This window comes from Eleutherodactylus coqui, chromosome 3 (genome assembly GCF_035609145.1).
Source record: "Eleutherodactylus coqui strain aEleCoq1 chromosome 3, aEleCoq1.hap1, whole genome shotgun sequence".
Taxonomy (NCBI): Eukaryota; Metazoa; Chordata; class Amphibia; order Anura; family Eleutherodactylidae; genus Eleutherodactylus; species Eleutherodactylus coqui.
Window position 1 is genome coordinate 267,405,886 of NC_089839.1, and position 13,618 is coordinate 267,419,503.

Below are 13,618 nucleotides of genomic sequence, written 5' to 3' on the forward strand. Positions count from 1 at the left end.
ATCCTTTTAGCTTGTTGACTTCTGGCAGGTGCGGGTTATTCCATATGGGGGTATGTTGTGTGCAGTTTTTTATATCAAGCATGTTTCTGGTCTTCCACCATATTTTATGTATCAATAATAGCGTGGGGGCACTTTGACCGTTTTTTTTAAACGCTCCACGTTCCAGGGTTTCAAACAAATGTGATCCGTTAAAGAGATTTTTAAGGATTCTGAAACTAGCGTCGTGTGTTTCTTCTGTCTCCCATCCCCTGAGATGTTGCAGCTGGGAGGCCATGAAGTACGAGAACGGATTGGGCAAGGCTAATCCTCCCTTTTCTTTTGAATTGTATAGCAGTTCTAATTTTATCCTAGGTGTCTTCCCTCCCCATATGAGTTCTCTAAACAGTCCCTTGGCCTTGTGGAAAAATTTTTGTGTTATCCAGTGTGGGGAGTTGTGTATTAGATACAGTAATTGGGGCATCCATATCATTTTTATAAGATTCACTCTTCCTATGATTGTCATGGGTAGTTTTTTCCATATGTGAAGTTTTTGTTTCCATTTTTCCATAAGTGGTTCCAGGTTTATTTTCCCGTACTCACTGACCTCTTTCGTAATTTTAACTCCCAGATATTTAATTGTTGGGGTGCATTTCAGGGTTAATTCTCTGTTGGCAACTTGCATGTCTGGGGTGTCTATTGATAGTATTTCGGATTTGGTCCAATTGATAGCGAGTCCTGAGAAGGCTCCAAATTCTTTTATTGTTTGCATCGTGGTTTCTAAAGATTTTTCCCTGTCCCCTAAAAATAATAACATGTCGTCTGCATACAAAGCGATTTTCTCCTCCATGTTTCCTCTTATGAATCCCACTATTTCCTGGTGTGACCGAATTTTGCATGCTAGGGGCTCTATTGCAAGTGCAAACAGGAGTGGCGATAGTGGGCATCCCTGCCTTGTCCCTCTATGTAGTGGGAATGTTTCTGATGACCCCCCGTTGATGGACACATCCGCCTCCGCTCTAGCATATAGGAGTTTTACTCGTCTCACAAATATTGGGCCACAGCCCATTTTTTCTAGTACCTTCCACAGGTATTGCCACTCAACGCTATCAAACGCCTTGGCCGCGTCCAGTGAGCATATGATTCTGTCTCCGGTATTATCTACGGGTATTTGTAGGTTTAGAAATACTCTACGGATGTTCGTAGCCGTTGATCTTGCTGGTATAAACCCACTCTGGTCTGGATGCACCAAGGTGGATGCCACTTGTGATAGCCGCTTGGCTAAAACTTTTGCTATAATTTTGACATCCGCGTTTAACAGCGATATCGGCCTATACGAGTCCATCAACAGGGGGTCCTTTTCTGGTTTTAACAGAATTATTATTTTTGCTTTTCGCATTGTTTGTGGTAGTTCCCCTTCCTTTTCCGCCCCCGCCCATGTCTCCAGGAGTTGTGGTAATAGTGTCTGCATGTTTGTAAAACTCTATTGGGAAACCATCCTCCCCTGGGGCCTTGTTATTTTGCATATCTTTTACTGCCTCTTGCATCTCCTCCAAGTCTATTGGTGCATCTAGAAACTCTGTCTGTTCCGCCGTCAATTTATGTGTTCTTATATCCGCCAAGTATTCCTCGATTTGTTCTACCGTTTTTTCCAGTTTCGAGGAATACAGAGAGGAGTAAAATTCCCGTGCAATCTCTCTTATGGATGTTGCGTCCCTGACTATCTCGCCTTGTGCGTCTTTTAGTTCAATGATGTATGTGGGGCTAGTTTGTGCTCGGGCTATAACTGCCAGCATATGTCCTGTTTTTTCTCCCTCCTCATAATATGTCTGTTTCCTGAACCCATTTTTAGTGGCTGCCGTTTCTAGGACGTATTTATTAAGGGCCTCTTGGGCCTGTTTCCATAGGTTGAGTGTTGTTATAGTTTTCTCTTTTATGTAATTTTCTTCTGATTCTTTTAGTTTGTCTCGTATTTTTTGCCCTCTTTCTCTATGTCCTTTTTTTGCCTGTGTGATTTGCTGTATGTATACCCCCCTCATATATGCCTTCATGGCCTCCCAGCAAATCGTCATACTTGTGGTATCCTTATTTAATATGAAGTATTCCTCTAGTGTTTTTTTCACTATTTCCTTGTTTAATATGTTTAGCCAGTGCGAGTTCAGATTCCATCTTTTTTGGGAATGACTCACAGTGTTACTGTGCTGTATGTCCAGACGTAGGATGGAGTGGTCAGAAACAACTCTTGGTAGATATTCTATCGAGGTTATATCTCTATATATCTGAATATTCCCCACTGCTAGGTCTATTCTAGATAAGCATTGGTATGTGGATGAGTAGCAGGAGTATTGTTTGTTTGTGGGGTGCCATGTTCTCCATATGTCTATCAATGATATCTCGTTTATTAGTTTACCTAGTGGTGTCAGGTTCCTTTCTTCGTTTGCGTTTCCTGCCCTTAGTCTGTCCTGTGCAGGGTTAATGACCGAATTAAAGTCGCCTATGATAAGGACTGGAATGTCCGGTTTATCTGTTATGAATCCTATAACTTGCCTCATTATCATGTTATTATATGGTGGCGGGATATATACTGAAGCTATAATGCATGTGTAGTTGTAGATTCTGCAGTGTAGGCATATAAAGCGGCCTTCTGGGTCAATTTTTCGTGAGAGACATTTAAACGGTATATTTCTGTGTATCACTATGCTGACCCCCCTGGAGTACCTCGTGTGTGTGGAGTGGAAGCTCTGACCCATCCCCCCTATTTTGAACGTGTCCGTATTTTCTTTTGATAAATGTGTTTCCTGCAAGCATATAATAGCCGGGCCTTGTTCCTTGATGACTTGCAGTACTGCTGATCGTTTTGTCTGGTCACTCATACCTCTCACGTTCCACGATACGACCCTTATCCTACTACCCATTTTCCTTGTTTTTTGTTTTCCGCAGGGTTATTATTTTCTGGGCGCCTCCACCCCTTTTTGTTTTTATGAGTGAGTCGCACTGGGAGGGTCCCCATCTCTGTATTTGTGTCTCGCCCGTGTCGCCCCGTATATGTGTATGTGTATTACTGTTTGTTCTCCGCATAGGGCTTCTCCAGTAACATTTTGGTTTGGTCCCCCACATCCCCCAGTACAGACATTTATCCACATTTACTATACATATTTTCGTTATTTGCAACACATTTATCATTTGTACATTTACGTTGACATTTCTTCCCCTTATCCCACCCTGAATCATTTTTCTATCGTTTAACCTTATCCCTTTTAACTTTATCTTATCTAATATTCCCCTAATATGCGAGAGAGAGACCAAACAACAGACACCCCCAACATGTAACTCACTGATCCGTTGTCTCATCGGATCGGGGTACCAGTCCTCCATTCTCCTACGCGATGCATCCTGTCGTCCCAGGAGCTCCTTTCAGAAATTTTCGGTTCCCTTTGCATGAACGTTTCTTTAGGTGCAGCCTCTTCATGGTGTCTTGCACGGCGATCTTCCCCTCCGGATCTGTTCTTCATTTTGATCTATCCAGGCACCTGCATCTTTTGGGTTTTCAAAGAATTGTGTCGTGCCCAGCGCCGCCACTCTCAGTTTAGCCGGGTACAGCATCCCGTAGGGCACTTGTAGGTTTCGCAGTCGTCTTTTTATTTCTACAAATGTTGCTCGCTTCTTTTGTATTTCCGTGGAGAAATCTGGATAGAAGGAGACTTTCGCGCCATTATATTGGATTTCACCCTTTTCGCGGGCCTTTTGGAGTATGGTATCACGGTCTCTGTAATGCAGTACTTTGATGAGTATCGGTCTGGCTGGAGCCCCCAGGGGGAGGGGTCGTGTCGGTACACGGTGGGCTCTTTCGACTGCAAACATTGCAGTTAGAGTGTTTCTTCCGAACAGTTCGGGCAGCCATGTTTCAAAAAATTCTGCCGGGTTTCTTCCTTCCGTCTTTTCTGGGAGGCCCACAATCCGCACGTTGTTCCTTCTTGACCTATTTTCTAGGTCGTCTACCTTGTTCTGTAGATATTGTATGTCATGCAGATTTTTTTCCACGTCTCGCTGCATCGGCTGTATTGCGTCTTCTACGTCGCTTATACGTTGTTCAGTTTCTGTCAGACGCTCTGATATTTTCCTCATATCTTGCCGTAGCAGGTTTACATTACTTTGCATCGCCCCCATCTGCATATTAAGGTTGTTCAGTGATGCGTTGCCTTTAGTGATTTCGCTGAATATTTCTTTCAACGTAGGCTCCCTGGCGCACCTTTCGTCCTCCTGCCTTTGATCTTTTTTGGCGGCATCTTCTGCACTTTGGGAGGTGTCTCGTATAGTGCTTTCTGAGGTGTCTGCGTGATTTTCGCTGTGCGTGCATATGCCTGGGCTGCTTGCATTATTCATGCTGTCTTCTGTGTAGTGTTCGTCTGGATTGACACTGTTTGCACCTTTATTTTTGTAGTTGGGGTTGTCTGCCTGACTTGTGACTTCCTGCTTATTTCCAGCATGATCTTGTACAGCATGTAGACTATTTTGTTTTTCCTTGTCCTTGCTGTGTTTAGCAGGGTCTGTTGTTGTGTTTGCTTTGTCTGTTCTTTCCTTTTGACTTACACTTTCTGCATGTACTGTGTCTGCAGCTTCTTCCTCCCCTCCTGCTCCCTCCGTTTGTGTGGTTCTCTGTGGGCTCTCCCGCTCTCCCCTCTGTTGTTTTGGGCTTATGGAGTCCTGTTTTCTGCCCCCCTCCTCCCTGGCATACCTTGCCAGTTTACATGCTGTGTCTGCACTGTTTGTGCTGGGCCGCGGTATGAGCGTTCTCGGCTCCCTCCCTCCGGCGCCATGTTGTTTCTGCCTGCCGCCGGCTTCATCTGCCTTCCCCCGCTCCTTGCCTCGCACCATTAACTCTGCTGCTGTCTGTTCTGTCTCCGGAGCTTGCTACTGTGCCTCCGCTGCTTTTTGATTGCCTTTCGGCGTCTCTGGGTCCCGTTAACAGGATGGGAATGTCGGATCTTGCAGGAGCTACTCTGAGATGCGACTATCTACATCTCCGGCCAGGCTCCGCCCCAAAATTTCTGTTTTTTAATTTTTTTTTAAATTTATTAAAGACTATACATCTTTAAAACATTTTTGGTCCTTAATTGGTTAAAGCAAATCTGTTTAATTTAGCCTAATAAAGGGTCCATAGGAGACCCGAAAGCTTGCTATAACATCATGTATTTTTGTTAGCCATTAAAAGCTATCATATCTACAAGATTACTTGGTTTCTCTTACTGAGAACAATCACACTAAATTACAGATCTGCCCCATGATTTCTATGAGAGTATTTCTTGTTTGGTAGATAAGCTCACCTGTTTACTTTCTCACTTACCATGTGATATCTTGTTTTCATTGCAGTGATCTTTAACTTCATTCTTCATGACCGGCGGAGAGGTCCCATATGGAATGTGATCATGTGGACATCCCTGTTTTTGGGACAAGGGGTCATGCTGTGCCTTTACTCTCAGGAGTGGTACGCCCAGCGTCACTGTTCACTCAGCGATGTGAGTTGCTTTCCACCTTTAAGCTAAATGAAAGCTTGGAGATGAGTGTATAATTCTCTAGTCATTTTTAGTAATAGTTGTTGATGTTTTAAGGTCTTTTTTTGCTGGCCATATTAAAGGGAAGCTTTCATCAGCTTTAAGTCCCATAAATTACATTATGGGCTCAAAGGTAAGCGAACGGGGAGTCCCGGGAGCTGTTTTATACTCACCAGGTGCCCCGTTTTAGCGCTGTGTCCCTGCAGAGTTGGTGCATGTCAGCTGAGTGACTCTTTCTGTGCACTCACCTCTGGCAGAGATGAATAGGAGACGTGCGCAAAAAGAGGCAAGCTGTTAGCGCTCGCCAACGTAGCAAGGACACCGTGCTGGAAAGGGAGGTCTAATGAGTATTAAACCACTCCCGAGACTCCCCTTTCCCTCACCTTTTGAGCCACATAATGTATTTTGTTATATTGTTTTAACCCTTTCCAATCCAATTTGTATCCTGGTTTTCCTAGGGGGCTTACTCTTTCTGCTGTTATACAACGGCACTATCTGCTGGCTAAAGCCAGTACTGCATGAGGTGACACGTTGGATAGGCTCCAACAACAAAGAGGCTGGCAATATACAGTAAGTGAACCCCGATGGACGTCTTCGAACATCAGGGCTGCACAGCCTTAAATCATAATGTCTTAAGACGTCACAGTGGGTTGGAAGGGGTTAAAGGGCCTTCACACTGGATGATGCAAACTGATGCTCATTAATACGACTGTTCATCTCCCATGCACCTTCTGTATTGCTGGCTGTACCTCCCCTGTTGAAATGGGAAGAAGTGCTGCTGACAACGGTGATTTTTACAGCCTTGTAATAGGCATGATTAGCTGGGCGGCACCTGCTCCATACTGGGCAATAATCGGAAGAGCCTTCGTTCAACTGATTATTGTGACCATGTTAAAGGGCCGTGTGGGGGTGGGGGTGGGTGGGTATGTGTGTGTTAAGGCATTGGTGTAAGAGTAGGATTTTGTTTTACGCTTGCCTGCAGACAGACCTGAAGTGTGCTGATGTTTGTCTTGCAGCCCACGTTTCTGGACTACTTGAAGCCGCGCTCTTGGACCTGCCACGTTGAGGAGTAAAAACCATAAACTTGCAAAAACTGCGGTGCCAGAGTTCTGATGCTGAAGCGACTGACTTCCTCGCCTTGTTACCAATATTTTTTTATTCTTTAGTCTGTGGTCCGTGACGACAGATTTTGGAAAGGAATCGAGCTACGTTTTCTCTTGTATAGCCAGCCAACAAGTCCTGAACACGAACACCAGCGAAGGATACATCCCGGATCATTCTTTCTGTTCCCCATTCTTTTCCGTAAGTGATATGGTTTACAGTGGAAGCTCTCTGCGTGATCCCGGAGCCTCCGATTCTTCCCTTTCTTTATGGCATTGATCTAAAGCGTCCTTGTAATACTTATCAGTTGTGCACATCAAGCAGGACTTTGACATTAATAGGCAACACTCTGCAGACTGACGTTCTAATGCCTTTTGCACAATGTATTACTGAATGTATTCCTTTTTGAAGCCAGCAAGGCATAAATAGGACTGTGAGCGGTCCCTACTGTTCCCGATGCCTCACTGAAGCTAATGCTGCATTACTAAGCAATAGTGAGACTTGTAACATCCTTCCACCCTTCAGTTAAATAACCAAAGATTTTTTTCTGACTTCTATACCCTTCTATCCTAGCCTTCTCTGTTCAAGTTAGAAAGAACCCAAATTCGTAACGCTCATGGATTATGGTCCTGTATGACGTTATTGTTCTCAAGCATCTAACTTGGAGTTTTCTGGGGTAACTTTCACTTTTAGTAACTCGCACAGACGGTATATCAGGCACAGCAGTCTGGATATGGCCTAAGCGTAGACCTACAGTAGGCGATAGTTGGCAGAATGGTCGCCAACTAGAGATTACAGGCCACTGTTGGCTTGTGTAAACACCGGACCCGATTGGACAGATAAGCGAGAATTGCTCACTTGTCCCTCTTGCTTCAGTTGAGCTAGAAAATGATTGACTGTCGGACCGTTTATACCAGCAGTTATTCATCTATGGATGATGGCTGGAAGAGATCCCCAGCCGGTCCGTCTCCATTCAGTGAGCGATCGCTGCTTCTTTGTGAAAGCGCAGGCATAATAAATGTTGAGACGGTGTTGAGCGCTTCAGCACCTAGCAGCCGTCCTGTGCTACGGGCCGTTTACACTAGACTATTGCTCAAAATTAATTAAAATGAAGGTGAAGCAATCCAATGTTGAAGTCCTTTCGTGTAAAAGCTCTGCACGAGTGCTAACGACCTGTAGCGGTGCCGTTGGCGCTCGTGCAGTCATTTACCCGACTGTCGGCCCGTATAGAGGATTTTGATAAGATGTGTGTCCATTCAGAGCTTGGCGATAACTCACTCTTATCTCAAGAATTAGAAACTATGTCACAAAGTGTTTGCAACGCCAAAAGTTACAAAGTCTTTGTGCTGAGATGTTGGCACAGTGCGAAAATGTAGCAATGACTTTGATAGAATATCTACATTGACTTCAATGTTGCAGAAAGGAGATTCAGTTGACTAAACAAAACGATAGTTTGCTTTAGAGTAAATGACTGTCTCTAGATCTGGCTTATAGGTTGTGCCAAAGAATGGTCAGTCCTGTCGCAGTACCAATGTAATAACTGGTGTTCTGGGCAGAAATGTCTACTGGCCTGAATAAGGATATGTTAACACACATCCCATAGAGACAGATTACAGCGATTGACCCCATCGGCCTCAATGAGGCTGATCCTCGGCTTGTCCCTTTTTTTTTTTTTTTTTTTCTTCTTCCCCTTCCATTTCTTCTACCTGAACTAAAAACAGAAGAACCCCGTCCTTGGCTGTTCTGCAGATATTTCAGAGCACACAATACATATCATTCACACCTTAAAAAAAAATATATAATTTTTTTTAATGAAGTCTGAAACGTGAACATACCCTACAAGTCAGAACTATTTATCTGTGTGCCATACTGAAGCTTGTCTCTCACATTGGCATTTGAGATGCAAGTTGTGCCTCAATTTTCGGGATAATCCTGACACACCAAATTGTCTTTGGATTCTGTCCTAATCCCCTATTTGCTCTTCTGCCAATCCCTCTCTCTGATGCCAGCTATGGCTGCTTTATCTCCTATCTCTCTGCTCGTCCATCACTAAAGCTGTGAAGAATCTGTTGATCTTCTCGTTGACTGTAATACAATTCTTAGTGTAACACAGTAGCGGTAAGTGAACTTGCATTCTCAGTATTGCCGTTCTGCAGCATGTAGGTTTTTGGGCATTGGAGTGCAATGAATGGCCTTGAGAAGATAAGGGACAATTACTATTTAACTTATTCTTTGCCGTTAGGATGATGGCACAACTATTGCACAAGGTTAGACCAAAATGGAGGACTTGTTTGTATTAAGCCAAGAGTCAAGTGGATGCGGTTTGGTACATACTGCTAATGGTACACACAGATGGGAAACTCACCAGTCTACAACGACAGAAGAGGGTTGTCTCCTCTGTAAGATGCCACATTCAGAAGACCTTCTTCAGTGGTCCGTCCCTGACCATGGATTTATAGGAGACCTTTACATGACATGATTGATGTGCACTGCCGCTTTTATTGTGTTGTCTATGTGCTTCAGTGTATGTACTACAGTGTCATATTCCGTACCATGAAAACTTGGCAGCCAGTTGCCCATGTGCCTTGTTCTTAAGACTTCTTTGTAGTAGCTGCAGTTTTTACAGTGTTACCCAGCAGACTGCTAGAAGTGCAGACTGTGGGATATTTAAAATGACCATCTGGTTTCAGGTCAAAATTCTGTCCCGGCACCGGAGGTGGCAGGGGGTATACTATGGGCAGTTGTTCTCGGCTGTCCTTCCAATACGCAGGTTCATGACCTGATTTCAGTTGTCCCGCAGCAATTTTCTCACTGCCTAATGCACACTGATCTCTGATTAGCCAGGGCTGATTACCTGAGCAGCTCTCGCCAATCGGATAGTCTAACACTATCAATGCATTGTGGGGATTAGGTAGTCTGAAGATTGCATCACCCATCTTGGATGGCCAAAAATGAGACCTGCAACCGGTTGTTTGGAGAGACTGTAGACCACTTCCACCTCCGGTCCCGGGACAGACTTGTACCAAAACTGGTGGGTTGCTTTAAGAAGGAAAGAGCCCGTGCTTAATGTGCCAGTCATTGCATTGATGAACACAACATCCATGTGCTGCTACAAGTGACATTGTGTTTGGTTACTTCCCTAGTGAAGACAGGGAATAATTAGTTTTGATATTGGAATGTATAGTACAATGTACAGCGATTGCTCAACAGAAGGAAAGCGTCAACCAGTAAGACCTACCATAGTTATCTATTGGCCTCAATGGTATGGATCAGAGAAGAGTCTTGGCGTCGTTACCTATGAGAGAAACATCCTTGGTTTCAGTTCATGCTGCCCTAAGCCTGGGATTGAATATACCCCAGTCTTACAAATTTAAAGGGGTATTCTCATCTGAGACTTTTATGGCATACCAATAGGCATATAACTCTGGAGCCACAGAAATGGCAAAGCTTTTTGGGCTACACTCTTCCTCTAACTCCCAGTGATTTCTGTTGGACTTGGGAAAGCAGCTGCTATGGTGCTATGCTATTTCAGTAACATGACCGACAGTCCTAGACAAACAAAGATGGCTGCACCGCCGGACCCTACAGCTACTTTGATTGGCCAGTGCTGCACATGTGAGCAGTTCTGGCCAGTCAGAAGTGTATAGTGTCTTGCACTACCAATGCATGCTAATACACAGTGTGCATCATGTAGTCAGAGAAGCCAATGCGGCCATCTTTGTCCAGGACTGGAGGGTTATTTTTAAGCCCAGATCTTCCCGGGGTTGGAACTAGAGCTTGGTATGGGCTCCGGAGATGGGACCTGCTTCTATCAAACTTCCATGGTGTATTCCGTGGTTATGCCATGAAAGTCTCCGATGGGAAAACCCTCTTAAATGTCTTGTGTCAGTGCTACTGATATTACAGCACCCAAGTAGAAACGGCTAAGGTACATACAGGCACATAGATGTACACCGTCTACATACAGATGAGAACACTTATACAGACATGCTTGCACATATACTCGCTCATTGCCTACTAAGACGTACCAACACATACACTGACTACTTACACATACACACATACTACAGACAGCCACACATATGTTTTCTCATTTACTACTACCGTGTTTCCCCAAAAATAGGTCTTACTATCGGGGTAGGACCTATTGGGTTTTCGGGGGAGGCCTGAAATGAGGCCTCCCCTGAAAAACGGACCTATTTTGGGTGCCCCCCACACACAAAAAAAATCAACACTTACATGGTCCACTGCGTCCCGATGGTCTCCTGCAGCAACACGGTGTCGTCCTCTGACTCACAGCAGCCTTCTGCTGGCGATGGGACTTTGAATTCCCCCTCCTCCAGCAAAGCAACCGCTGTGATTGGCTAATCGAGCGCCGGCTTTGATTGTCTACCAGCGCTCGATTTAGCCAATTACAACGCTCGCTTTTCTGGAGGCGGGGTATTCAAAGCCCCGTCGCCAGCAGAAGGCATCTGTGGGACTAGGACGCCGTGCCGCTGCCAGACACCATTGGCCATTGGAAGGCATCGGGACGTCCGGGACCAGGTAAGTACAAGGCCCCCCCCCAAAAAAAAAAAAAATTAAGACCCTGTGCCCTTTTTGGGCCCCAAAAAAATAGGACAGTGTCTTATTTTCAGGGAAACACGATGCGTGTACAATATATGCAGGCATGCACACATGAATACATGCTACTTTCATGTGTAGTATACGTCTATATAGTCAAATATCAGACTTTTGTATACTACATCATTATGCACAGACGGATTTACATTGACACAGACATCATTGGCCGCTGCGTCTTGCCTGGTAAGTGAAATAGTACTTTCTTTTCACTTCTTTGCACAGCAGGTATGCAGAACATGCTGAACTGTGACTCAAAACAAATTGTGAGCCCCAACGGGGACAGAGCCCTATATAAAGTGCTGTGTAATATGTATGCACTATAAGGTGACAGCGCTGGGAAGCTGTGGCCACTTGGTGGTAGTTACATCTCACTCATAGTTGCTCCTTGGCTGAGATATGTAATACTGCCTGCTAGTGGCGCAGAAATGCTTATGTACTGCATACTGTGCAAACCTAGAAATTTCACGTTGGCTCTGCTCAGCATGAACCATTGGATGCCAACAGCCACATCCACAAGTGATCGACTGGTTGTAGTAAAATTAGCTGCTCTTAAAGGAAATAAATATTTATTAACTGCTGCCCTTCTGAATTGTACCTCCCTTGGGTGCATGGATGTCCGTAAAGGCACGGGTGTCATGTAGTAGTCACTGCGCTGCTGGGTCGCAGCAGCAATGTGGCTGACAAGCATGGTGGTGATGCAAAAATGCATGCAGCTTTCAAACCAATTAAATGTTCGCTGTAGGCTGTTAATAACCACACAGTTATAGACAAGACCTGCAGCCATTAACAACTCGCAGCTAGTGAAGACGTCATTAGCAAGCTGCATGTACCTGCATCACCAGCAGGGTTGATGGCTGCATTACTGTGACGACCGCTACATGGGACTGTGCCGTTTAAAGGGGTTGTCCTTGTGCAAGGTAACTTTGTAATAATCGATCCAGGTCTGTTTAAAACAATAAAAGCAGGAGTACTTCCCTGTCCCCTGCCCCATCCTCACTCAGGTGCCATTCTCCTGGCATCATAGCATCTGACTGCTGTGGCCTCTGATTGGCTGCAGCAGGCAGGTGGTTTCTGTTCCACCATAAAGGCCAGATGGGACCGCAGTACTTGATCGCTGAGTAAGCACCCCTAATTTTACTACTATAACAGGCTTGGATCGTGGTGTGTTTTTAACCTTTCCTCGCACTTGGACAATCCCTTTCTAAGTTTAACTTAGTTTCCATAGCATAAGGTTGACTGCCACAATGAATACCTTGAGTCATACAGTGATTCTTGACATCCATCTTGAAATTCTTCTGCTAGTGACCGCCAAGCATTGAGCTGAGAGATGTTGCAATGTGGTACTGGGATCTTGAGCTGTGATATGGCTTGAACCATGACATCTTGAAGTATCTTGATACTTTACCAGTAGTTGTAGCATGCCTTCTGTAGTCCGGCTGTGTTATACCTCTGATGGGCTGCCACTGCCAGGCAAGGTTGACCATCTTGATATTTTTCTATTCCGTCCTTTTAATATACATTGCATCTTGTAAAAGGAAATGATATTTAAATGTATAATTTGTGTAAATAACGAATCACAAGCCATTTACTGTAAACAGAGACTTCAGTTACAAGAAAATTGTCGAATTTGCACTCACTTTTGGTTGTCCTCCCAGAAGTTAGTGGAATGTATTTTGTAGGCTGCTTAAATATTTAATCCAAATGTTGATTTTGTTCTAAGTTATTTTTTGCAATCTAATAAGAAGCATCCAATTACTGTCAAACATTACACTGAACGGTGACTATATGTGAGCACGACCTCTGCTGGTCGTCAGCTGGAACTGCTGGAATCTAACAACTGTGCAGTAAACCAACATGTTTTAGTCTGCATATTGTAATACTTGTTGAAAAGGGAGATTTTCAAATAAATGTGATTTATTTTTTTTCTACATGTGTAGTTTTATGTTTTGGGTATTTTCATATATTCCGGAACAAATAGAAAAAGGAAGGATACATCAGTAGTATGTCACACCTTTTGGTTACAATAGCTTTTCAGTCCCACCCCCAAAAGAGATACAGAAACCAAGGCTCTCATCCAGGGTAATCGGAACAATAAAACTTTAAACTTAACCCACAACACGACTATCAACACAGCAACGGTCTGTATCTTTGTAGATAGTGAGCGGTAAGAGAAGAGAGACCTTCAAGGGATTTAGACATGATGCTGTGGTATAGGGTCAATGGGTTGACTGCCCTAGCTTAGTAAATTTAGCAGGGCAACCTCAGGCCATATGTCAATTTGTATAAAGGGTGATTATGGGAGATTTTAATTATACAGACATTTGTTGGATCCATTTACTTTTACCTGAGAGAGATTCCCAACAAAT

At 44.2% G+C, this 13,618-nt stretch overlaps 1 protein-coding gene across 1 annotated transcript in view; it reads left to right on the top strand.

Moving 5' to 3' along the window:
* SOAT1 (sterol O-acyltransferase 1) overlaps nt 1-13,180 on the top strand; it is a 49,876-nt gene extending 36,696 nt beyond the window's left edge. The window contains exons 15-16 of the mRNA XM_066597392.1: nt 5,347-5,492; nt 6,545-13,180. Of these exons, the coding sequence (XP_066453489.1) occupies nt 5,347-5,492; nt 6,545-6,601 (203 nt within the window). The 3' untranslated portion in view covers nt 6,602-13,180. The remainder of the gene's footprint in view (nt 1-5,346; nt 5,493-6,544) is intronic.
* Nucleotides 13,181-13,618: the final 438 nt, after the last annotated feature.